This window comes from Petromyzon marinus, chromosome 43, assembly GCF_048934315.1.
Source record: "Petromyzon marinus isolate PM22_M1 ecotype Great Lakes invasive population chromosome 43, UKy_Petmar_22M1.pri1.0, whole genome shotgun sequence".
In the NCBI taxonomy this organism is placed as follows: Eukaryota; Metazoa; Chordata; class Hyperoartia; order Petromyzontiformes; family Petromyzontidae; genus Petromyzon; species Petromyzon marinus.
In genome coordinates, this window is record NC_133709.1 from 9,565,526 (window position 1) to 9,591,745 (window position 26,220).

Below are 26,220 nucleotides of genomic sequence, written 5' to 3' on the forward strand. Positions count from 1 at the left end.
TGATAGAATATAGTATTGTCATCAGTATGACATAAGTATACCAAAGTTTGCAGTCGATAGCACATTGGGAAGTGGGTTAAAATTGAGTTCCAACATTTGAGGATACGACAACAACAACAGACAGACGAGAGCGAGTTAAAATGAAATCGTGTAAAAAAAATGAATAAAACAAAGAGAGCGCCTTGTTGTGTGTGTGTGTGTGTGTTTTTTTTTGTGACCGTGTGAGAAAACAGAAGCCGAGAAGACCCGCGTGGTGGACCCCCGCGATTGCCGTCACCATGGCGTGGCCCAGCCCTGGAGGCCCCATGGAGACCTTCTCGCCGATGTCGCCGCTCTGCTCGGCTCTCGACGTCTGGGAGGACGGCGGCGGCGGCGACGGCGACGGCGGCGGCCGCGGCGGCGGCGGCCGCGGCAGCGGCGGCCGCCCACCGGGGTCCGACCCCCGCGCGCGTGAGAGCCAACGCCTGGCCATCGACGCCCTGGTGGAGCAGGGCCCTGCGGCTTACCGGGACTTCCTCCGCCACGAGGGCCTGCCGGCGTTCCTCTCCGAGCCCGAGGTGGAGCACATCGTGCTGCACCACCAGCGGCCCGCGTTGCACAGCCACAGCGGGCCCGCGGCGGCCTCCGGATTGCTGCTGTCCCTCATGGCCGCCGGGCCGCGCACAGGCGACGCCAATGGTCTCCACGGCGAGGTGAGTTCAAGGTGACTTGAGGGATTTTTTTTTTTTGCTCCCCCACCCAACCAACCAACCAACCAACCCCCCAGGGGTTGAGAAACTCTCTAAATCAAATTTAAAAAAAAACTATGGGATTTTTGTTATTTGATTTATTTATTTTACAATTTAAAAAAAAACTACATTTCCTCCAGGGTTACATAAACTCTGTCTTTCTCTCGAGGGAGAGAGCCGACGTGAGTCGTTTATTTGAGAGAAGAGCCACCGCTGTTTTGTTTTTGTAACCCCCGTTCGCAATGTTCTAGGCGGTTCCATCAGTGTCAAAGAACGCGCGGGAAGTGTGTAAAGTTTTAAAAAAAAAGCTAGCAAACCCCCCTCCCCCATAGCCTTTGAGCATGACCCAACAACTAAAATTAAAACCATCTGTAATTCCTGAGGAACTGCATTGTCGTCCTCTTGTAATCGACAGCAGCAGCAGCGGATGTTTAGAAACAGATTTTTTTTCACCTCACTGTTTATAAATTTAATTAAACGTTCTTCTTTGGTTCTTTCGGTAAAGTCACGTAGAATGAGAATAAAATAATAAATTGATAAAATAAAATAACACGATAAAATTCTCACGACTTTTCGGCCACAACACAAGCGGCCTTCATCAGGTGAAGGGGACGAGACTGTCTGGAGGACAGCGCTGGAGCGAAAAAGCCACGCTCAGATCGCGACCTTTAAGCTGTGTGAGAAGAAACAGAGCCCCTTGACAAAGGAATTAGCATAGAATTTAGCATTGAAATAACTGAGTGATTAGCTTGTGACTGATCACAGAAATGGCTATGTTGAAGTCAAAGCCTACACATCTGAGCTCTTCACAGTAACTGGGATGTGTATGCTTTAACTTTAACATAGCCATTTCTGGTCACAGTCACAAGCTAATCACTCAGCCATTTCAATGCTAAATTGTATGCTAATTCCTTTGTCAAGGCGCTTTGTTTCTTCTCACACAGCTTAAAGGTCGTGATCTCAGCGTGGCTTTTTCACTCCAGCGCTGTCCTCCAGACAGTCTTGTCCCTTCACCTGATGAAGGCCGCTTGTGTTGTGGCCGAAACGTCGTGAGAATTTTATTGTGTTATTTTATTTGATCAATTTATTATTTTATTCTCATTCTACGTGACTTTACCGAAAGAACCAAAGAAGATGAATCCTTGCAGTCACGAAAGCTTTAAATCGAAATTTAATTAAACGTTCTCGCCTCGCGCTCTTCCCAGGCGGGTGGGAGGGTGGAGGGGGGGGGCAACGTGGGCGGGGCCACACGAACAGTGGGCGTGGCTGTAAACAAGTGGGCGTGGTTTAAGTACAAGTGGGCGGGGACTTCTGGGGGAGGAGGGGAATGGAGGGGCTACTAGCTCATCCACCCGTGCGTGGCCCTGCTGAGCCTCCCAGAAACGTCGGGAACTCGGTGCATTGTGGCGGTGAAACGCAAAAGGCGGCAAAAATTACAGAGCGCCCTTCCTCTGGGGGGGGGCTCACATCCGAGACACGTGGCAACCCGTGATTATATCCTGCAGAGGATGTTTTTTGTTTGCATTTTGACTGCAGGTATTGTGGTTAATGCAGACATGAATCCTTGTAAAAAAGGTTTCAGTTTTGTTGCCAGAAAAAAGGGGAAAAACCATATTATTATATTAGATGATTCCCTTGTTATACGCGACAAGGGATATGATTCAGAGAGGCTCGTGAAGAATCCAATTTCGCGGATAAGGGGCCGTCCATAAATGACGTCACGCATCTGGGGGGGGGGGTCAGACATTTATGACAAAGGGGGGGGGGGGGATTGAGAAATGTGACGTCACATCAAAATGCGCAACTTTAAATAAATATAGACAACACGTTCTACTTAATTAAATAGACTTTTTAATATTTTTTTCTCCTACAACATCAGAGTGCAGCGGCACATTAAATACGCACTACAATGACAATAGTTTAAAGCGATTTGAAGCATGTTTTATTTGGGGGTGGGGCAGAGCTTTGTGACGTCATATTTGAGGGGGGTCTGATTTTTTGTGACGCCGTGTGACGATGGGGGGTGGGGGTCAAAAATAATAAAAAAATCGCGTGACGTCATTTATGGACGGCCCCTAATGGTATTGGCCTATGAAAACCTATCCTTTTTTTCCATGAATTACCATGAATAAATAACGTAAATAAGTTTTGATTTAAAGCTTTCGTGACTGCAGGGATTCATATTCTTGGTTCTTTCGGTAAAGTCACCACGTAGAAGGGAAACAATAAAATAATAAAAATATAAAACAATAAAATTCTCACGACGTTTCGACTGCAACACAAGCAATCATCATCATCATCAGGTGTGGTTTTCACACCTGATGATGATTGCTTGTGTGAGAATTTTAATGTTTTATATTTTTATTATTTTATTGTTTCCCTTCTACGTGACTTTACCAGGTGTGAAAACTACACCTGATGATGATTGCTTGTGTTGCAGTCGAAACGTCGTGAGAATTTTTATTTTTATTATTTAATTGTTTCCCTTCTACGTGACTTTACCGAAAGAAACAAGAAAACGTAAATCAGCCATCTCTCTCATCACTTTCTCTCCGATCCCTTTTTCTCATCACTTTACGTCTCATCAGGTCGCGGACGGCCAAAACCCGCGGATATCAAGTTCGCGAATGTGCGAGGGAAAACCGGAACAGCAACACCCCGATTTTACGCCTCCCCCCCCTTTTTTTTTTTGACACGCCATTTCGCGAATGCGTCATCGCACTATGAAGCCACACGGCTTAACGTCGCTGGCAGCATCCTTACTCTCGTTATCCGTCACCTCTTGGCCTTTGGCCCTCTATCCCACCTAGGCCGTAGAATCGCTTTGAGTTGCGTCGTTTCGATATCCGTCTCCGCACCCCTCTTAGGAACGCATCATCATCACCCCCCACCCCAACCCCGCTCCCCACTGCGACGTAACAACCGGAGTGTCGCTGCAATCGTCACCCCGACAGCCCTGGGTGCACGGCACTAACCACGCGTCGAGTAACGCTCCGAACGTCCCCTCCTCTCGCCCTCACCCCCACCTTCCCGCTGCGAGATGGGGCTGGTGCTGGCCGGCGGTGGTGGCCGTGGCGAGGAGGAGAACGGCGAGGACGAGGAGGACATGGGTTCGGGGACGTACTGGCCCGTCTTCTCCGACGTGACGGTGCCCGAGCTGGAGCTGGGCTGGCCGAGCGTTGCGCGCAGCCTTGGCACCACCGTCTCCTGCTACTTCCAGCCGCCGCTGGAGGAGGGCGAGCCCAGTATCAAGGAGGTGGTGCGCAAGCTCATCCGGAGCGCCAGCAAGGTGAGCGGGTGGCCAACCGTGGAGCACGCCCCCCCCCCCTCGCTAACACTGACATACTAACGCACGCGCCTTACTAGCACGAACATACGAACGCGCGCGCATTGTCAACACACAGCGTGGAACATGCTCCTTACTAACACACAACATGGAATGCTTGCCTTGCTAACACAAAACACACGAACGCACCGGTGGGGTGAGGGCGATGTGAGTTGACGGACGTTGTAGATCGTAATGAAAACTTCGGGTTGATTCTATGCCCGTGGTTTGTGATGTCCGCGATGACACCGTCTCCGCGATGACGCAGTCCTTGTGATGACGACTCTGTGATAACGCCGTCTCTGTAGTGACGTCTTTGTGATGACGACGTCGTCTCTGTGATGACGTCTCCGTGATGACGTCTCCGTGATGGCGTCTCCATGATGACGCCGTCTCGGTGATGACGTCTCTGTGATGACGTCTCCGTGATGACGTCTCCGTGATGACGTCTCCGTGATGATGCCGTCTCAGTGATGACGTCTCTGTGATGACCTCTCCGTGATGACACCGTCTCCGTGATGACGTCTCCGTGATGACGTCTCCGTGATGACGCCATCTCGGTGATGACGTCTCTGTGATGACGTCTCCGTGATGACGTCTCCGTGATGACGCCGTCTCGGTGATGACGTCTCTGTGATGACGTCTCCGTGATGATGTCTCCATGATGACGTCTCTGTGATGACGTCTCTGTGATGTCGCCGTCTCCGTGATGACACCATCTTGGTGATGACACCGTCTCCGTGATGACGTCTCTGTGATGACACCGTCTCCGTGATGACGTCTCTGTGATGACGTCTCTGTGTTGACGTCTCTGTGATGACGTCTCTGTGATGACGCCGTCTCCGTGATGACGTCTCGGTGATGACATCTCCGTGATGACGTCTCTGTGATGACGTCTCTGTGATGTCGCCGTCTCCGTGATGACGTCTCTGTGATGACGTCTCTGTGATGACGTCTCTGTGATGACGTCTCTGTGATGACGTCTCTGTGATGACGTCTTCGTGATGACGTCTCCGTGATGACGTCTCCATGATGTCGCCGTCTCCGTGATGACACCATCTCGGTGATGACACCGTCTCCGTGATGACGTCTCTGTGATGACGCCGTCTCCGTGGTGACGTCTCTGTGATGACGTCTCTGTGATGACGCTGTCTCCGTGATGACGTCTCCGTGATGACGTCTCTGTGATGTCGCCATCTCCGCATGGAGGTGGTGGCGGTGGCTATGGACGTGTTCTCCGATGTGGACCTCTTCTCGGAGCTCGTGGAGGTGAGCGGCCCCACGCGCCGCGTCCCCGTCTACCTGGTGCTTGACGCCATCGCCTTCCCCCTCTTCTGGGACATGTGCAGCGGCATGCGGCTCCGCGCGCGTGACCTGCAGGTACGGCGCACTTGTAGGCACCTCCACACACACCTGTATACGCACCTGTGCACACTTCCACAAACCTGCATGCACCTCCACACACACCTGTATACGCACCTGTGTACACCTCCACAAACCTGCATGCACCTCCACACACACCTGTATACACACCTGTGTACACCTCCACAAACCTGCATGCAGCTCCACACACACCTGTATGCCCCTCCACACACACACACACACACCTGTTTCCACACACCTGTGTGCACACGTGTTTATCACAGCTGAGATGTTGCCATGGCGCCCGAGCATTCGGCCACAGCAGGAGTGCTCGATTACAACGTCAGGACCATTCATTTTAATGATGCCATTGTTGTTGATGACGTTGTTGATGTCGTCGCTGATGTTGGCGTTGATGATGATGAAGTTGTTGACGTTGTTGCTGATGTCGTCACCGACGTCTGAGTTGACGACGCTGACGACGAAGTTGACGTTGTTATTCTTGTTGATGCCCTTCGCCGTTGCTGCCCTTGACCGCAAAACACAGAACATGCGAATCCGCACGCTCAACGGCACGTCGTACTGCTGCAAGTCGGGCGTCAAGATCCGCGGCCAGAGTCTGGAGAGGACGCTGCTCGTGGACGCTCACACCGTGCTGTCGGGATCCTACGGGTTCGTGTGCACGGCCATGACGCGTGCAACCAAGCTAGCACAGAGGCCACGCGAGGACAGATGCCACACTCGCACGCGCACCACGCTAGCACGGACGTTATGCTACGCTAGCACAGACTCCGCGCTAGTACAGACTCCGCGCTGGCACGGACACGAGCACGCGCATCACGCTATGCTACATTCTTTTGGATTTTACCGGGTAAGGCCCGCTGGGCTGTGTAGCTCTTTTTGCAGAAGTGACCTGGCCACGAATGATAGCTCAACAAGGTGGCTTGTCGTCATCATGCGGCAATTCATAGCGGCCAAATACCCTTAAACGCATGTTGATTCTAAATGTGGAAAAACCGGAGGACCCGGATAAAAAATCCACTCGACCCCAACGGTGAGAACACGCAGACTCCAAATATACAGCAGGCGTCAGGGTCGGAATTCAAACCCACGACCTCCTGTGTACTAGGCGAGGTAGTTAACATCTCGCCACCACGTTGCCCATGCTAACACACATAGCACACGAGACAACAGACCATTAACAGACTGTTGGGGCAAGTGCTGTTAGCGAGCACCTGTGAAGGCCGTAATGGTACGCGAGGGGGTGGGTGGCCAGCAAACTTGCCCAGCCGCCTTTGTCTCCCCAGTGGCGATATTAACACACTGTACCAGGTATTCATATGAGGCTGAGTCGAGCTAGGGGAGGTCCAGGACCGGTCTAGCTAATCGTCACTGGTGTTGGTGGCCGTGAGCTGGAATCGAACTCGGGTCGCCGGGTTCGTAGCACGGCGCGTTAACTGTTCCCACGTTTGAGGTTCCTCCCACACTCATTCATTGGCCGATAACACTTTAATATAGGACGCCAGAGCTTGGACAATTTCTGTTTGCCGGGTCCTCGCCACCGCGTGGCCGCCTTCCACCCCTCGTCCACGGTCCCTCCTCGTGCCTCCGAGTCATCCCTCTCCCTCGTTCAAGGGCGAGCGAACGCCGCGCAGCGCGTGACGAGTCGAAATGTTCATTCCTGTTGGTGAACAGCAGCAGGCGTCCCACCTCGGCTCACCCCGTTTCTCCCCTCCCCACCCCCCCCGCCCCGGCTCGCCCAACCCCCAACGGCCGCAGGTTCTCGTGGTCGTACGAGAAACTCCACCGGAGCGTGGTGCACGTGTTCGAGGGCGAGGCCGTGCGCGTCTTCGACGACCGCTTCCGCGTCCTCTACGCGCACTCCCAGCCCGTCGACGCCGCCCGCCTGCTGCAGCCTCGGCCCGTTCCCCGCGGCGGCCCCGACCGCCTGGCGATCGCCGCCACGGCCGCCGGCGCCGGCCGCTTCGGCCCCGCGCTCGATTGGCTCGACCCGTGGCAGCGCCGGCAGCAGGGCCAGCCGCAGGGCCCGCTGGGCCAGTTGGGCTTGCCGGGCCTCCCCGCCGCCGGTTCGTACGGCTCCTCCGGCGGCCTCTCCCTGGGGCCCGGCGACCGCCTGCGCTACACCCGGCAGCAGCACAACCACCAGCAGCAGCAGCAGCAGCTGCAGCAGCACGAGGCCGACACGTGGGCCCTCGGCGCCAGTGGGTGGCCTGCGAGCAACAGCAGAGCGGTGGGACACTTCGAGGGAGAGACTCTGAGCCTGCGTCACCACCACCGCCAGCAGCAGCAGCAGCACCTGCACCAGCAGCACCAGCAGCAGCAGCAGCGTGTGTTCGCCCGGCAGGTGGTAGTGGAGGACGCGGAGGTTGGGTGGCGGCGAGGGGAGGCCCTGCGCGGAGGAGGCGGCGGTGGAGCTGCGGCCATCGCTTACTCCCGGCAGCAGCAGCAGCAGCAGCTGCACGTGGAGTCGAACGTCACGGCACACGCTGACGAGTCTGTGCGCCGGCGCCTGTTCCGGGCTGAGTGGGCGCAGCGGCACGAGGAGAGCCGCGTGCTGGAGGCCCGCTTTGCGCTGGGGGACTCGGGCGGCTTGCGCGACTTTATCGTGCAGCAGCAGCAGCAGCAGCAGCAACAGCAGCAGCTGCAGATTCACGTGCCGCTGGGCCTCGATTGGGCCCAGCAGCGAGGCCTGGGGAAGCCCTGGGAGGAGCGGCGGTGGAACGGCAACGAGGAGCAGGAGGAGGTGGCGGCAGGGGCGCCGGGCCCCTTCCGGAGGACGCTCCCCCCGCACGACGAGGGCGCCGCAATGATGCGGGACCTGCGCGGCCTGCGGGGTCCGCGGGGTCTCCGGGGACCCCGCGGGGAGGAGTCCGAGGACCCCGGGCGGAGCCAACGGCGCCGCTCGCCGCCGTGGGATGAGCTGCGGCAGGCCCCCGACGTTCCCCTCTCGTTGGCCGCCCCCGAGGCGCCGGGACGGGGCCTCCTGTCGCGCTGGAGCAGTGAGCTCAAGGTGGCCCAGGGGGGTGCCGCCGAGGGTGCGGGACAGCGGCTGCCCGGCGACGGCATGGCCGACTCGACCTTCAGGAGACCCGGCAGGAAGCCGCTCGAGGCGGCGGCGGCGCCGCCGCCGGGCGTCGGCATCGGCGGGGGGCGTGAGAAGGACGTCCCGGGCCGGGAAGCGGCCCCGGCCCTTCCCGGACCTCCTGAGAAGGGCTTGCAGCCGGCGAGCACGGCCCTGCTGAGCCGCGGCAAGATGAGCCCCCTGCTGCAGCAGAACTCGCGCCTCCGCTCGTCGCTCATCTACACCAACGCGCCGGCGTCGCGCGGGCTCGCCGCCGCGGCCGACGGGGACGCCGCGGGCCCCGCGGGCATCGGAGCGATGAAGGGGGTCGTCGTCGGGGAGGCGGAGAGAGCCGCCGCGAAGCAGGAGGAGGCAAAGGTCGGCGGCGTTGGGGAATCGAGGATCAGGGGTGTCGGTGAGCCGGGTGGTGACGCGAGGAGAGCGGCCGTCGAGGAATTCAGGAGAGGTGGCGTCGGCGAGGTGCCGGCGCCGCTGCGGCAGACGAGCAGCAGGGAGCCCGGGAGAGCGGTGGGCGGCCCCGGCGACGCTCGAGCCGCGGGGTTGGAGCAGAGCGGCAGTGGCCTTGCGCGGGCCGACCCCCCGCCTCCTCTTTCTCCTCCTCGGGCCCTCGGCCTTGTCCTCCCGGCCCTGGAGGTCGCCAAGGCTCGGGCCCTGCAGCGCGACCCCTCGCCCCGCGACCCCTCGCCCCGCGACCCCTCGCCCCGCGACCCCCCGGCCGTCGTGGAGGCCGTGCGCCCCAAGGCAGCCCCCACGGGCTCTGTGTTCTACCGCTCACTCTACCTTAAGCCGGGGGGCACCACGGAGGCCGCGCAGCCCCAGCAGCTGGAGGTACCAGCTCGCTCCGCGACCAGGGAAGCCACGTCCAAGCTGCTGGCTCCGTCTCCTTCGCCGCCCTGTCCCATCTCGCCAACCAGCCCGGCGCTCGCGGGCAGCGCCGGCACGGAGCTCAGGACCGGGAGCGGCGCCAGCGGTGCCAGCGGTGGCATTGGCGGCGGCGGTGCAGGTGCCAACGTTGCTACTGTGAGCGGAGGTCGGAGCGGCGCTGCTGCCGGTGCCGCTGGTGCCACCGCCACCGGCGGCGGCAGCAGTCCGCTGTCCCCGCTGCCAGCGGGCCCGGATGGCGCGCCGTCCGACGGGAACCCGGCGCAAAACTCGGGCCAGCTGGTGCGCAAGCTGGAGGACATGCGCAAGGAAGGGCGCGCGTTCAGCTGCTACGAGGCCCTGCTGCGGCCGGGCACGAACGATCAGCAGCAGGCGGAGCAGAAGAGGCAGGAGGAGGAACGGAAGAAGCGGGAGGAGGAGGAGGAGGAGCGGAAGAAGCAGCGGGAGGAACGGGAACAGAAAGAGAAGCAGGAGCAGGAACAGAAACAGCAGAGGGAGTCGGCGGTGGCCGCTTCCGACGCCGGGGGCGCCGCTCCCGTGCGCCGTGGGAGCGACGGCCCATACCAGCGCGGCCCCTCCTCTCTGCGGCCGCTGGGCAGCCTGACGGCGCGGGCGCCCGTGGGCAACTCGTACAACCCCACCCATTACACGTGGCGGCGTTGGTGAGACGCTGGCGGCCGCGGCCGAGGAGCGGCGTCGCGCTGCCTCCGGCTCGGCCGGCGATGGGCGCGGAGGGGAGAGCGGCTCGGGGTCGCCACGCGGCCCCCCGCAGCCGCTCCGATCAGCGCGGTTGGCCACGTGCGGCGCGAAAGAAGTTCAACATACAGTACAACGTGCGTCAACGTGCGTGCGTGCCACGTTGGCAGCGGCGGAGCGAACAGGAGCAGCGACGCCAGTGTCGTGTTACCAGTCCGCCGTACAAAAGGCCTCAGCGCCCCCCCCCCCCCCCCCCCAATGCTATTGTATTGGACCTGCCCTTCACGCACTGTTGATTAAGTAACAATATTTGGATATGGGAGGAGGAAGAATGCTGTTGATGTAGGAAGAGCGTGGACATCGCTTGACGTCATCCGCGGAAGCCGGGGGTCATTGACGATATTGGCTTCGGCGCACACGGTCAGGGTGGACAAAGAAGGGCTCCAGCACTTGCCAAAGATGTTCCGGACCGAGGGATTGCACGCACAGGAGCGGGAGAGAGAGAGAGAGAGGACCCAGCTCAGTAGCGTTCCGACCTCTCTGGACCTGCAGACCACTCACCGTCAGCCCTCGCCACCGTGCACCGATAACGACTGTAGATCAGTATGTTTATTTATACTGGAGGAATCCGATGAGCTATAAAGCTCTCCTTCGTAGATGTCCAGTGTGTGTGGGGGGGGGAGTCAGAACTTAACAACAAACAACACAAAAACACGATAGGAGTGAAAAGTTTTGGAAAGGTAAACAAATCACTTTTAAAAAAATCCAAATAAAACTAAACCATTTGTATATTCCCAGGTAAGGCCTCCACTGAGCTATGAGCTCTTTCAGAAGCGACCTGGCCACAAATGATAGCTCAACGAAGTGGCTTATCGCGTGGAAATTTATAGCAGCAAAATTATCGAAACAATCTAAACGCGCAGTGACGATGTTCATTCTAAATGTGCAGGGGAAAAACCGCAGGACCCGGAGAAAAGTCCACGCGGCCACGGGGAGAACACGAGATCGAACCCACGACCTCCTGTATACTAGGCAAGGTAGTTAACATCTCCTAATCACCGTGGCGCCCCACACCACACCAGGTGCTCCTATTTGAGGCTGAGTTGACCTAATCACAATTCAGAAAGGAAACTCCGTTCACATCAACTCTATATTTTTTTTTCCCCGTCCGCACGCTGCCGGTTATTTTTATTCACGGCCGCCAGCCTTCTCTCGTTTGACCGGACCGATTACTATTCTTAAGGTTGGGAGGAGTGGTGGCACAGCGGTTAGCGCGATGCTATGCCAACCGGGTCACCTGAGCAACCCGAGTTCGATCCCTGGCCATGGCTACCAGCAGCGGCGAGCGATGTCAGAAACCGGGCCTACCCGCTACCCCACGCCTCGCCCCCCCGACTCCTCCACCCCTTCACCAACGGCGACTGACCAGCGTAGTGAAGTATGGTCAAACGCCGCCCACGACTGACAAGACCGCGTGGGTCTTCATCCAGCAGTGTATTAGCAAGGCGCTGTCAATAATAATTATTGTATTAAGAACAAGTTTTTTTTTCTGCATCACAGACTACGCGAGTCAAATGCGTTTTAACGACCCAGCATTCTAACGCAACGTTGCCCAACGTTGCTGCGTGACGTTGTGTTATCTTGCTGTAGGCGACTGTAAAATAGTGACCGCGTGTTCGGTGACATGGCTGATGGCAACAAGGAGTAATTGGTTGTTGATGTTGTTGTTGTTGTGGCAATAGCCGGTGGTGGCAGTGGTCCTGGCTCATCAGTTGGTGGGGGGGGGGGCCTTAAGCAAATATCACGTTTGAGGGGAGGGGGGGGGGGCTGCCCCTTCTCCCCCACCACCCTTTCCTTTCAATCTATAGACCCCGAGTGAGACAACGGGAGATGTGAGACAACGGGAGATGAGAGAGATGCAGATGAGAGATAGACACGTGCAGCGAGAGGAGAGACACACCAGAGATGATACAGCGTGACGAGAGAGAGAGAGATGTAGCCAAGCTGATACTGGCACAGACTAGAGTGGGATGAGAGAGATCACGTGCATGTTGCATTGATTAACGTGTCATGTTAATTGTTGCGATTTTAATTGGAGCTGATATTTGGTTCACCCGCTGTTGTTTCCATGAGTCCGGGACATCGTGTTTGCGTCCCGAAGCATTTTAGTCCATGGGGCCAGAGTAGCAACAATGTAGCAGAAACTAAACTCAACTATTTTTTTGTATTGTACCAGGTAAGGCCCACTGAGCTACGTAGCTCGGCGAAGTGGCTTATCATCACGTGGACGTTTAGACAAGCAGTCGATTCTAAATGTGGAGGGGGAAACCGGAGGACCCGGAAAAAAAAACCACACGACTGTGAGAGAGAGAGAACACGCAAACTCCAAATATACAGCAGCAGCAGCAGCAGGCGTCAGGATCGAGATCGAACCCACGACCTCCTGCATACCAGGCGAGGTAGTTAACATCTTCTAGCCACCGTGATGATGATGAGAGAGAGAGAGAGACACGCAAACTCCAAATATACAGCAGCAGCAGCAGGCGTCAGGATCGAGATCGAACCCACGACCTCCTGCATACCAGGCGAGGTAGTCAACATCTCCTAGCCACCGTGATGATGATGAGAGAGAGAGAGACACACGCAAACTCCAAATATACAGCAGCAGCAGGCGTCCGGGTCGGGTTGGAACCCACGACCTCCTGCACACCAGGCGAGGTCGTCAACATCTGCCACCGTGGCGCATTCCGCTGCACGGCCAATGCTAATGAATGTACAGAACCTGATGGGCACAACTCATTTCAAATGATTATCGCATAACTCGGTGGCATTGGCCAAAGAGAGAGAGAGAGAGACATCGATGCGAGGCCACGCATCTGCATGGTCACATCCGACTTTCTACTCGGACGCATCTCATTGCCTTTTGTCTGGTGGATGGAGGGGGGGTGAAGGCCGTGGAGACCAGCGGGTTTCGACGCGCCAGCGTCTCATCGGCAGACGGTCAAACAAAGCGGGCTTCACTTTGCATGTTTTGACTCGGTGCCGGCGATGCCGCCCCCTGCAATGATTCGCTTTCCCACAAGGTCGTGGGCCAGGCTGTGACGGTTGAATTGTGAGAAATGCGGTTGTGTTTCTCACGGTGGAAGGGAGGAGGGGTGTGAAGGAGACACGCGATGGCCGTGTTTTTGTCCCAGGGCCCTATGATCCTATAGGCCGCAGTAACCACTGTGCCTGGGGCCTCTGAAACACTAAAAAGGTTACCTGTGAAACAAAAAATTGCCCCGTGTGTTTTTTGTTGTTGTTGTTGTTGATATGATAAAAAAAAATGCAACCCAAGATATTTTCTTGAATAAATATATTTTTATATATATAGCAAGGATAGTGCCACGGCGTATATACAAAGAGGCAGAGCCATGTAAAACATTTTTTCATAAGGTGAGATAGATTATCAACCGGAGGTGAACTTTTCGATTATTTCATTTCATTGCAAAATTAGCAAATAACACCGCCACCAGCCACTCGTTTATGGTTGAGTCGACCTAGGGGGAGGGCCTTTGACCAGTTCAGAACAATCGTCGTTGCTGTGAGCGAGCACCTATGCCCCAAGGTCAAAATACCATGCACGTGTGCTCGCTAACAGCCACACACAAAAGACAAAGATCCCCCGTATAGCCTTAACAGACTGTAGGGGCAAGTGCTGTTAGCGAGCACCTATGAAGGCCGGTAACGGTACACGAGGGGGTGGGTGGCCAGCACCACGCCCGACCACCTTTGTCTCCCCAGTGGCGAAGTTTACACACCGCACCAGGTACTCATTTGAGGCTCAGGACCGGTTCAGATAATCGTCACTGGGTGTTGGCCGTAAGTGGGAATCGAACCCGGGTCGTCCAGGTTCATAGCGCAGCGCGCTAACCGCTACACTACCGCTCCCCATACACACACACACGGACTCTCACACACATCCACTCACACAACAACAACAACCGCAATTCGCCACTAAGTGGCGGTGACGTCACCACGACGCTTGTGCCAGGCCATGCTCACCTTGAGGCCACGTGAAGTGCCGAACGCCCGCTGGCAGGAGGTCACGGGGCAGACCCGGGTGCCACGGGTCGACTGACTGAGATGACTGAGATGACCGGCTGATGCACCACCTGTGCCCCCTACTGTGCCAACCTGCTGTGCTTTAGCCACCTGGCGCTTCGCTCGTTGTTGTGAGCGTCGCTTTTCCGCCCTCCGTTGTTGTTGGAGGGCGACTGCCTCCAACTGCCCAGTAGCGTCCTTCATGAGCCTCCTCCACAGAGGCCGATCTTGACACCGCTGGTACCAGTCATCGGCAAGTCCACTCAGCTCCACGTTCTCCTGTACCACGTCACTCCATCTCTTCTCTAGCCCGTGCCGCGCCCGTTTAGCCCCCTCGATCCGGCCGAACAAAAGCTGTTTCGGCATGCGGTGGCTGGGCATGCAGGCTACATGACCCAGCCATCGCAGCCTTGCCTGCCGGAGGAGCTCACCGATGGGACCTTGCCCAGATCTTTCAAGGATTTGTGAGCTCCTCACACAATCCAGCCTAGTTAACCCCAGGATGGATCGTAGGCTGGCCAGCCTAAATGTTTCTAACCGGCGAAGATGTTCCATTAGGGGGGTCCACGTTTCGCAAGCGTAGAGAAGGGAGGGAATGACCGTGGCCGAGAAGACCTGAAGCTTAGTGCGGAGCGACAGATCAGGTAGCTTCCACACAGCGTTATGCAACCGATGAAAATGTTAACATGTTTCCTTGCCAAAAGGTGTCAGTTTTGTTGCCAGAAAAAAGGGGGAAAATCCCTATTAGAAAACGTCTCACCAAATATTCAATTGCCCTTGGACGTAAACGCCCGACGATATGTGTGGTATACAATACCTGCTGAATGTACAAAATGTAGCAGGGTTTATTTTATAGTAAGGCCGCATACGTGTCAAGCTACCTAGTGGGCCTATAACTGTTAATACGTCGCATTTTTGCTAAATAAGCTAAGAAAGGGAGAGAAACATATACTGGTAGGAACCTCTGGTTACACCAGCCAACAGGGGATTATTGTGTCCGTCCGTCCGTCGTGCATCCAAAAATGGGAGGAGTGGGGCTGGGTGTAGAGGGGAGGGTGGGGTGGGGCTGGGTGGGAGGGGTGGGGCTGGGTGGGGAGGGGAGGGAGGGGCTGGGTGTAGAGGGGAGGGTGGGGAGGGGCTGGGTGGGGAGGGAGGGGCTGGGTGTAGAGGGGAGGGTGGGGAGGGGCTGGGTGGGGAGGGAGGGGCTGGGTGGGGAGGGTGGGGCAAAATAAGAATAGGTTATTTTTGGTTTTACCCTTTCTGGCACTAAAACAAGAGGCGTTAAGATGTTCAAACACCAAATAGAAACCTTTCTGCAAGGCATCAAATCTGCTTTAACCACACGCGGCACTTGTGGTGAACATGCAAACAAACATACTCTGATTATAATACACGCCATAAAGACACTGGTAGTGAGACTAGGCCATAAAGACACTGGTAGTGAGACTAGGCCATAAAGACACTGGTAGTGAGACTAGGCCATAAAGACACTGGTAGTGAGACTAGGCCATAAAGACACTGGTAGTGAGACTAGGCCATAAAGACACTGGTAGTGAGACTAGGTCATAAAGACACTGCTAGTGAGACTAGGCCATAAAGACACTGGTAGTGAGACTAGGCCATAAAGACACTGCTAGTGAGACTAGGTCATAAAGACACTGGTAGTGAGACTAGGCCATAAAGACAGTGGTAGTGAGACTAGGCCATAAAGACACTGCTAGTGAGACTAGGCCATGAAGACACTGCTAGTGAGACTAGGTCATAAAGACACTGCTAGTGAGACTAGGCCATAAAGACACTGGTAGTGAAACTAGGTCATAAAGACACTGCTAGTGAGACTAGGCCATAAAGACACTGGTAGTGAGACTAGGCCATAAAGACACTGGAAGTGAGACTAGGTCATAAAGACACTGCTAGTGAGACTAGGCCATAAAGACACTGGTAGTGAGACTAGGCCATAAAGACACTGGTAGTGAGACTAGGTCATAAAGACACTGCTAGTGAGACTAGGCCATAAAGACACTGGTAGTGAGACTAGGCCATAAAGACACTGGTAGTGAGACTAGGCCATAAAGACACTGGTAGTGAGACTAGGCCATAAAGACACTGGTAGTGAGACTAGGTCATAAAGACACTGCTAGTGAGACTAGGCCATAAAGACACTGGTAGTGAGACTAGGCCATAAAGACACTGATAGTGAGCCTAGGCCATAAAGACACTGGTAGTGAGACTAGGCCATAAAGACACTGGTAGTGAGACTAGGTCATAAAGACACTGGTAGTGAGACTAGGTCATAAAGACACTGGTAGTGAGACTAGGCCATAAAGACACTGCTAGTGAGACTAGGTCATAAAGACACTGCTAGTGAGACTAGGTCATAAAGACACTGGTAGTGAGACTAGGTCGTAAAGACACTGGTAGTGAGACTAGGTCATAAAGACACTGGTAGTGAGACTAGGTCATAAAGACACTGGTAGTGAGACTAGGCCATAAAGACACTGGTAGTGAGACTAGGCCATAAAGACACTGCTAGTGAGACTAGGCGATAAAGACACTGGTAGTGAGTCTAGGTCATAAAGACACTGCTAGTGAGACTAGGTCATAAAGACACTGGTAGTGAGACTAGGCCATAAAGACACTGGTAGTGAGACTAGGTCATAAAGACACTGGTAGTGAGACTAGGTCATAAAGACACTGGTAGTGAGACTAGGCCATAAAGACACTGGTAGTGAGACTAGGCCATAAAGACACTGGTAGTGAGACTAGGTCATAAAGACACTGGTAGTGAGACTAGGCCATAAAGACACGGGTAGTGAGACTAGGCCATAAAGACACTGGCAGTGAGACTAGGTCATAAAGACACTGGTAGTGAGACTAGGCCATAAAGACACTGGTAGTGAGACTAGGCCATAAAGACACTGGTAGTGAGACTAGGCCATAAAGACACTGGTAGTGAGACTAGGCCATAAAGACACTGGTAGTGAGACTAGGCCATAAAGACACTGGTAGTGAGACTAGGTCATAAAGACACTGGTAGTGAGACTAGGTCATAAAGACACTGCTAGTGAGACTAGGGCATAAAGACACTGGTAGTGAGACTAGGCCATAAAGACACTGGTAGTGAGACTAGGCCATAAAGACACTGGTAGTGAGACTAGGTCATAAAGACACTGCTAGTGAGACTAGGCCATAAAGACACTGGTAGTGAGACTAGGCCATAAAGACACGGGTAGTGAGACTAGGCCATAAAGACACTGGTAGCGAGACTAGGTCATAAAGACACTGGTAGTGAGACTAGGCCATAAAAACACTGGTAGTGAGACTAGGCCATAAAGACACTGGTAGTGAGACTAGGCCATAAAGACACTGCTAGTGAGACTAGGTCATAAAGACACTGGTAGTGAGACTAGGCCATAAAGACACTGGTAGTGAGACTAGGCCATAAAGACACTGGTAGTGAGACTAGGCCATAAAGACACTGGTAGTGAGACTAGGTCATAAAGACACTGGTAGTGAGACTAGGTCATAAAGACACTGGTAGTGAGACTAGGCCATAAAGACACTGGTAGTGAGACTAGGTCGTAAAGACACTGGTAGTGAGACTAGGTCATAAAGACACTGGTAGTGAGACTAGGTCATAAAGACACTGGTAGTGAGACTAGGCCATAAAGACACTGGTAGTGAGACTAGGCCATAAAGACACTGGTAGTGAGACTAGGCCATAAAGACACTGGTAGTGAGACTAGGTCATAAAGACACTGGTAGTGAGACTAGGTCATAAAGACACTGCTAGTGAGACTAGGCCATAAAGACACTGGTAGTGAGACTAGGCCATAAAGACACGGGTAGTGAGACTAGGCCATAAAGACACTGGTAGTGAGACTAGGCCATAAAGCCACTGGTAGTGAGACTAGGTCATAAAGACACTGGTAGTGAGACTAGGTCATAAAGACACTGGTAGTGAGACTAGGCCATAAAGACACTGGTAGTGAGACTAGGTCATAAAGACACTGGTAGTGAGACTAGGCCATAAAGATACTGCTAGTGAGACTAGGCCATAAAGACACTGGTAGTGAGACTAGGCCATAAAGACACTGGTAGTGAGACTAGGCCATAAAGACACTGGTAGTGAGACTAGGTCGTAAAGACACTGGTAGTGAGACTAGGCCATAAAGACACTGGTAGTGAGACTAGGCCATAAAGACACTGGTAGTGAGACTAGGTCATAAAGACACTGGTAGTGAGACTAGGTCATAAAGACACTGGTAGTGAGACTAGGCCATAAAGACACTGGTAGTGAGACTAGGCCATAAAGACACTGGTAGTGAGACTAGGTCATAAAGACACTGGTAGTGAGACTAGGTCATAAAGACACTGCTAGTGAGACTAGGCCATAAAGACACTGGTAGTGAGACTAGGCCATAAAGACACGGGTAGTGAGACTAGGCCATAAAGACACTGGTAGTGAGACTAGGCCATAAAGCCACTGGTAGTGAGACTAGGTCATAAAGACACTGGTAGTGAGACTAGGCCATAAAGACACTGGTAGTGAGACTAGGTCATAAAGACACTGGTAGTGAGACTAGGCCATAAAGATACTGCTAGTGAGACTAGGCCATGAAGACACTGGTAGTGAGACTAGGCCATAAAGACACTGGTAGTGAGACTAGGCCATAAAGACACTGGTAGTGAGACTAGGTCATAAAGACACTGGTAGTGGGACTAGGTCATAAAGACACTGGTAGTGAGACTAGGTCATAAAGACACTGGTAGTGAGACTAGGCCATAAAGACATTGGTAGTGAGACTAGGCCATAAAGACACTGGTAGTGAGACTAGGTCATAAAGACACTGGTAGTGGGACTAGGTCATAAAGACACTGGTAGTGAGACTAGGTCATAAAGACACTGGTAGTGAGACTAGGTCATAAAGACACTGGTAGTGAGACTAGGTCATAAAGACACTGCTAGTGAGACTAGGCCATAAAGACACTGGTAGTGAGACTAGGCCATAAAGACACTGGTAGTGAGACTAGGCCATAAAGACACTGCTAGTGAGACTAGGTCATAAAGACACTGCTAGTGAGACTAGGTCATAAAGACACTGGTAGTGAGACTAGGTCATAAAGACACTGGTAGTGAGACTAGGTCATAAAGACACTGCTAGTGAGACTAGGTCATAAAGACACTAGTAGTGAGACTAGGTCATAAAGACACTGGTAGTGAGACTAGGTCATAAAGACACTGCTAGTGAGACATGTTCACCACAAGTACGTGTGGTTAATGCAGTACTTGATTCCTTGCAAAATGTTTATAGTTGGTGTTTGAACATCTTAACGCTTCCTGTTTTATTGCCAGAACGGGTAAAACGCCTATTATTATTCTTCATACTTTGATACTGGTAAAAGGTCCCATGATATGCGTGTGTTTTTTTTACATGTGGGTTCATTAGTCGCGTGAGATGCTTAAATGTCCTGCTTTGCGATGTTTGGTTTACATCAGGCCCGGGGGGGGGGGGGGGCATTACAGATGACCTAACACGGTTGCTGTTCACTCTCAGTGACGGGTGGCATTAACATTGGGGGGCGGGTGGGGGGGTGATGACACCACAACACGGCGCCCCCCCCCCCACTCCCCCCATACGAGACGGGCAGAACGTACGAGGTGGAACACAAGGCGACGGAGCAAAAGACGCGGAACATACGGTGACCGTAAAATAGACGAGAACGTGCAAGACGGAACAAACGAGATGAAACAAACGAGACGGAACATGGAGGGCAGAAAGCGAAGGAACAAGACGGAACAAACGAGATGGAACAAACGAGACGGAACATGGAGGGCTAGCAGAAAGCGATGGAACAAGACGGAACAAACGAGACGGAACATGCAGGGCTAGCAGAAAGAGATGGAACGAGACGGAACAAACGAGATGGAACAAACGAGATGGAACATGGAGGGCTAGCAGAAAGAGATGGAACGAGACGGAACAAACGAGATGGAACAAACGAGATGGAACATGGAGGGCTAGCAGAAAGCGATGGAACGAGACGGAACAAACGAGATGGAACAAACGAGATGGAACATGGAGGGCTAGCAGAAAGCGAAGGAACGAGACGGAACAAACGAGACGGAACAAACTAGACGGAACATGGAGGGCTAGCAGAAAGAGATGGAACGAGACGGAACAAACGAGACGTAACTTACCAGACGGAACGTGCGACATGGAACTTACCAGCGCGAACATCGGGAGACGGAACAAACGAGACGGAGCGAATGAGACAGAACGAAACACCTCGGGACATAATTCACCGGACACGAGACGGAGACGCACGCGACAGAAACGAACGTCTTCCTGAAGAAGGGCCATTTCCCGAAACGTCGCCTATTATTAACAACGAGTCCTCGTTTAATGCAGTAGATGCGTTCCTGAAAAGTGCCGCGTTCAGTGAAAACAATTGCCCTCGAAATGATGAAAAGTTTGGCGAGATTCCCTGAACGCATGCACAGCGAGATGGCGCGGGGGATAGCGCCGTGTTACTGTATCATTCCGTGTTACTGTATCATTCCGCGTTACTGTATCGCACCACTCAACCGCTGCAACTCAAGAAAGTAGTTAGTCATAGGCTGCTCTGAAAGCACGTTATAACGGTGCGCGAGTCTCGCGTTATAACGGTGTGAGTTTCGTGTTATAACGGCACGGTGTTCCACGTCATCACAGTGCACGTCTCGCGTTATAACGGAGTGAGTCTCGCGTTATAACGGAGCGAGTCTCGCGTTATAACAGTGCGCGCGTCTCGCGTTATAACGGTGCGCGCGTCTCGCGTTATAACGGAGTGAGTCTCGCGTTATAACAGTGCGCGGGTCTCGCGTTATAACGGTGCGCATTCCGCGTTATAACGGAGCGAGTCTGACGTTATAACGGTGTGCGAGTCTCGCGTTATAACGGAGCGCGAGTCTCGCGTTATAACGGTGTGTGAGTCTCGCGTTATAACGGTGCGCGAGTCTCGCGTTATAACGGTGCGCGAGCCTCGCGTTATAACGGTGCGAGGCTCGCGTTATAACGGTGTGCGAGTCTCGCGTTACAACGGTGTGTGAGTCTCGCGTTATAACGGTGTGTGAGTCTCGCGTTATAACGGTGCGCGAGACTCGCGTTATAACGGTGTGTGAGTCTCGCGTTATAACGGTGTGTGAGTCTCGCGTTATAACGGAGCGCGAGTCTCGCGTTATAACGGTGCGCGAGTCTCGCGTTCTAACGGTGCACGAGTCTCGCGTTATAACGGTGTGTGAGTCTCGCGTTATAACGGTGTGCGAGTCTCGCGTTATAACGGTGTGTGAGTCTCGCGTTATAACGGTGCGCGCGTCTCGCGTTATAACGGTGCGCGAGTCTCGCGTTATAACGGTGCGAGTCTCGCGTTATAACGGTGCGAGTCTCGCGTTATAACGGAGCGCGAGTCTCGCGTTATAACGGTGCGCGAGTCTCGCGTTATAACGGTGCGCGAGTCTCGCGTTATAACGGTGTGTGAGTCTCGCGTTATAACGGTGCGTGAGTCTCGCGTTATAACGGTGTGTGAGTCTCGCGTTATAACAGTGCGCGAGTATCGCGTTATAACGGTGCGTGAGTCTCGCGTTATAACGGTGCGAGTCTCGCGTTATAACGGTGTGTGAGTCTCGCGTTATAACGGAGCGCGAGTCTCGCGTTATAACGGAGCGCGAGTCTCGCGTTATAACGGAGCGCGAGTCTCGCGTTATAACGGTGCGAGTCTGGCGTTATAACGGAGCGCGAGTCTCGCGTTATAACGGTGTGTGAGTCTCGCGTTATAACGGTGTGTGAGTCTCGCGTTATAACGGTGCGCGAGTCTCGCGTTATAACGGAGCGAGAGTCTCGCGTTATAACTTAGCGCACGCCTCGCGTTATAACGGTGTGTGAGTCTCGCGTTATAACGGTGTGTGAGTCTCGCGTTATAACGGTGTGTGAGTCTCGCGTTATAACGGTGTGTGAGTCTCGCGTTATAACGTTGCGCGAGTCTCGCGTTCTAACGGTGCACGAGTCTCGCGTTATAACGGTGCGTGAGTCTCGCGTTATAACGGTGTGTGAGTCTCGCGTTATAACAGTGCGCGAGTCTCGCGTTATAACGGTGCGTGAGTCTCGCGTTATAACGGTGCGAGTCTCGCGTTATAACGGTGTGTGCGTCTCGCGTTATAACGGTGCGCGAGTCTCGCGTTATAACGGAGCGCGAGTCTCGCGTTATAACGGAGCGTGCGTCTCGCGTTATAACGGAGCGTGCGTCTCGCGTTATAACGGAGCGCGAGTCTCGCGTTATAACGGAGCGCGAGTCTCGCGTTATAACGGAGCGCGAGTCTCGCGTTATAACGGTGCGTGAGTCTCGCGTTATAACGGTGTGTGAGTCTCGCGTTATAACGGTGTGTGAGTCTCGCGTTATAACGGTGTGAGTCTCGCGTTATAACGGTGCGCGAGTCTCGCGTTATAACGGTGTGTGAGTCTCGCGTTATAACGGAGTGCGAGTCTCGCGTTATAACGGTGTGTGAGTCTCGCGTTATAACGGTGCGCGCGTTATAACGGTGCACGAGTCTCGCGTTATAACGGTGCGCGAGTCTCGCGTTATAACGGAGCGAGTCTCGCGTTATAACGGAGCGCATTCCCCAATATGACGGAGCTGGCGTTTCCGCGCCTTGCGGCAAGCGGTTCTCTGGTGGCGGAGCCGCGCGGCGGCGAAAACGCGTTGCTGTGCGAACACGGCCAGCGCACTAAGCGAGGACTCGCCACGCGTATTATAACGGGGTGATTGGGAGCTTTCGAGGTACGTGACTTTACCCCAGAGAGCCAAAGTGCGTGGCAGGGTGCTTCAGGAAACATAAATGTGAACCACTTCCAACAAAACAACAAGAAATGTCCCCACCCTCCCCCCCCCACCATAGGCTCTGGAGTCAACCCGAAGAAGATTCCAGGCACGCGTTGACGATGACGGTGAACAAGTGGGAGGCTTTTTTTTATTGTTTTTATTGTTATATATATATTATTTTGTTGTTTCCCTTCAACGTGACTTTACTGAAAAAACTAAGAATATGAATTACTGCAGTCACGAAAGCTTTAAATCAAAATTTAAGTGGGAGGCTCTTTGACTTTTTGATGATGATTAAATAACGTTTGTTATCATGGTACAGCGTATTATCCGTTCTTTTCCCATTAAAAACTCATGGCCCCATGTAAGTTTCAACGTCTTTCTTTGAATCACCCTGTCCATAGATGTGTTTGTCTTTCCCCTCTTTGAAGGCCACTCACGGCACTGTTGACAAATGGTGTCTGTCATCTCAAGTCTGCTGTCTGTCATCTCAAGTCTGCTGTCATCTCAAGTCTGCTGTTTGTCATCTCAAGTCTGCTGTCTGTCATCTCAAGTCTGCTGTTTGTCATCTCAAGTCTGCTGTCATCTCAAGTCTGCTGTCTGTCATCTCAAGTCTGCTGTCTGTCATCTCAAGTCTGCTGTCTGTCATCTCAAGTCTGCTCTCTGTCATCTCAAGTCTGCTGTCTGTCATCTCAAGTCTGCTGTCTGTCATCTCAAGTCTGCTGTTTGTCATCTCAAGTCTGCTGTTTGTCATCTCAAGTCTGCTGTCATCTCAAGTCTGCTGTCTGTCTTCTCAAGTCTGCTGTCTGTCATCTCAAGTCTGCTGTCTGTCATCTCAAGTCTGCTGTTTGTCATCTCAAGTCTGCTGTCTGTCATCTCAAGTCTGCTGTCTGTCATCTCAAGTCTGCTGTCTGTCTTCTCAAGTCTGCTGTCTGTCATCTCAAGTCTGCTGTCTGTCATCTCAAGTCTGCTGTCTGTCATCTCAAGTCTGCTGTTTGTCATCTCAAGTCTGCTGTCTGTCATCTCAAGTCTGCTGTCTGTCATCTCAAGTCTGCTGTCATCTCAAGTCTGCTGTCTGTCATCTCAAGTCTGCTGTCTGTCATCTCAAGTCTGCTGTCTGTCATCTCAAGTCTGCTGTCATCTCAAGTCTGCTGTCATCTCAAGTCTGCTGTCTGTCATCTCAAGTCTGCTGTCTGTCATCTCAAGTCTGCTGTCTGTCATCTCAAGTCTGCTGTCTGTCATCTCAAGTCTGCTGTTTGTCATCTCAAGTCTGCTGTCATCTCAAGTCTGCTGTCTGTCATCTCAAGTCTGCTGTCTGTCATCTCAAGTCTGCTCTCTGTCATCTCAAGTCTGCTGTCTGTCATCTAAAGTCTGCTGTCTGTCATCTCAAGTCTGCTGTTTGTCATCTCAAGTCTGCTGTTTGTCATCTCAAGTCTGCTGTCATCTCAAGTCTGCTGTCTGTCTTCTCAAGTCTGCTGTCTGTCATCTCAAGTCTGCTGTCTGTCATCTCAAGTCTGCTGTTTGTCATCTCAAGTCTGCTGTTTGTCATCTCAAGTCTGCTGTTTGTCATCTCAAGTCTGCTGTTTGTCATCTCAAGTCTGCTGTCTGTCATCTCAAGTCTGCTGTCTGTCATCTCAAGTCTGCTGTCTGTCATCTCAAGTCTGCTGTCTGTCATCTCAAGTCTGCTGTCATCTCAAGTCTGCTGTCTGTCATCTCAAGTCTGCTGTCTGTCATCTCAAGTCTGCTGTCTGTCATCTCAAGTCTGCTGTCTGTCATCTCAAGTCTGCTGTCTGTCATCTCAAGTCTGCTGTCTGTCTTCTCAAGTCTGCTGTCTGTCATCTCAAGTCTGCTGTCTGTCATCTCTCGTCTGCTGTTTGTGATCTCAAGTCTGCTGTCTGTCTTCTCAAGTCTGCTGTCTGTCATCTCAAGTCTGCTGTCATCTCAAGTCTGCTGTCATCTCAAGTCTGCTGTTTGTCATCTCAAGTCTGCTGTCATCTCAAGTCTGTTGTCTGTCATCTCAAGTCTACTGTCTGTCATCTCAAGTCTGCTGTCTGTCATCTCAAGTCTGCTGTCATCTCAAGTCTGCTGTCTGTCATCTCAAGTCTGCTGTCATCTCAAGTCTGCTGTCTGCATCTCAAGTCTGCTGTCTGTCATCTCAAGTCTGCTGTCTGTCATCTCAAGTCTGCTGTCTGTCATCTCAAGTCTGCTGTCTGCATCTCAAGTCTGCTGTCATCTCAAGTCTGCTGTCTGTCATCTCAAGTCTGCTGTCTGTCATCTCAAGTCTGCTGTCTGTCATCTCAAGTCTGCTGTCATCTCAAGTCTGCTGTCTGTCATCTCAAGTCTGCTGTCATCTCAAGTCTGCTGTCTGTCATCTCAAGTCTGCTGTCTGTCATCTCAAGTCTGCTGTCTGTCATCTCAAGTCTGCTGTTTGTCTTGCTGTCTGTCATCTCAAGTCTGCTGTCTGTCATCTCAAGTCTGCTGTCTGTCATCTCAAGTCTGCTGTCTGTAATCTCAAGTCTGCTGTCTGTCATCTCAAGTCTGCTGTTTGTCATCTCGAGTCTGCTGTTTGTCATCTCAAGTCTGCTGTCTGTCTTCTCAAGTCTGCTGTCTGTCATCTCAAGTCTGCTGTCTGTCATCTCAAGTCTGCTGTCTGTCTTCTCAAGTCTGCTGTCTGTCATCTCAAGTCTGCTGTCTGTCATCTCAAGTCTGCTGTCTGTCATCTCAAGTCTGCTGTTTGTCATCTCAAGTCTGCTGTCTGTCATCTCAAGTCTGCTGTTTGTCATCTCAAGTCTGCTGTCATCCCAAGTCTGCTGTTTGTCATCTCGAGTCTGCTGTTTGTCATCTCAAGTCTGCTGTCTGTCATCTCAAGTCTGCTGTCTGTCATCTCAAGTCTGCTGTCATCTCAAGTCTGCTGTCTGTCATCTCAAGTCTGCTGTCTGTCTTCTCAAGTCTGCTGTCTGTCATCTCAAGTCTGCTGTCTGTCATCTCAAGTCTGCTGTCTGTCATCTCAAGTCTGCTGTCTGTCATCTCAAGTCTGCTGTCTGTCATCTCAAGTCTGCTGTCTGTCATCTCAAGTCTGCTGTCTGTCATCTCAAGTCTGCTGTCTGTCTTCTCAAGTCTGCTGTCTGTCATCTCAAGTCTGCTGTCTGTCATCTCAAGTCTGCTGTCTGTCATCTCAAGTC

General features: G+C 53.1%; 2 protein-coding genes across 2 annotated transcripts; both read left to right on the top strand.

Annotated features, from left to right (window-relative positions):
* The first annotated feature begins 432 nt into the window (after positions 1-432).
* On the top strand, positions 433-5,703 carry LOC142930776 (protein FAM83F-like). The gene is made up of 4 exons (XM_076073653.1): positions 433-692; positions 3,769-4,017; positions 5,263-5,438; positions 5,700-5,703. Exons 1-4 carry the CDS (start codon positions 645-647, stop codon positions 5,701-5,703), a joined length of 477 nt encoding a protein of 158 aa, XP_075929768.1. The 5' UTR covers positions 433-644.
* Positions 5,704-5,858: 155 nt separating this feature from the next.
* LOC142930804 (uncharacterized) lies at positions 5,859-13,893 on the top strand. Its single transcript, XM_076073811.1, has 2 exons — positions 5,859-6,087; positions 7,195-13,893. The coding sequence occupies exons 1-2, from the start codon at positions 5,861-5,863 to the stop codon at positions 10,064-10,066; spliced, it is 3,099 nt and encodes a 1,032-aa protein (XP_075929926.1). The 5' UTR covers positions 5,859-5,860; the 3' UTR covers positions 10,067-13,893.
* Positions 13,894-26,220: the final 12,327 nt, after the last annotated feature.

Excerpts from the sequence above, each read along its gene's own strand:
- LOC142930776 (XM_076073653.1), top strand. The coding sequence starts at position 645 with ATGGCCGCCGGGCCGCGCACAGGCGACGCCAATGGTCTCCACGGCGAG. Across the intron at positions 693-3,768 it reads CCAATGGTCTCCACGGCGAG|ATGGGGCTGGTGCTGGCCGG; the intron begins GTGAGTTCAAGG and ends TCCCGCTGCGAG. Across the intron at positions 4,018-5,262 it reads TCATCCGGAGCGCCAGCAAG|GTGGTGGCGGTGGCTATGGA; the intron begins GTGAGCGGGTGG and ends CTCCGCATGGAG.
- LOC142930804 (XM_076073811.1), top strand. The coding sequence starts at position 5,861 with ATGTCGTCACCGACGTCTGAGTTGACGACGCTGACGACGAAGTTGACG. Across the intron at positions 6,088-7,194 it reads GTGCTGTCGGGATCCTACGG|GTTCTCGTGGTCGTACGAGA; the intron begins GTTCGTGTGCAC and ends CAACGGCCGCAG.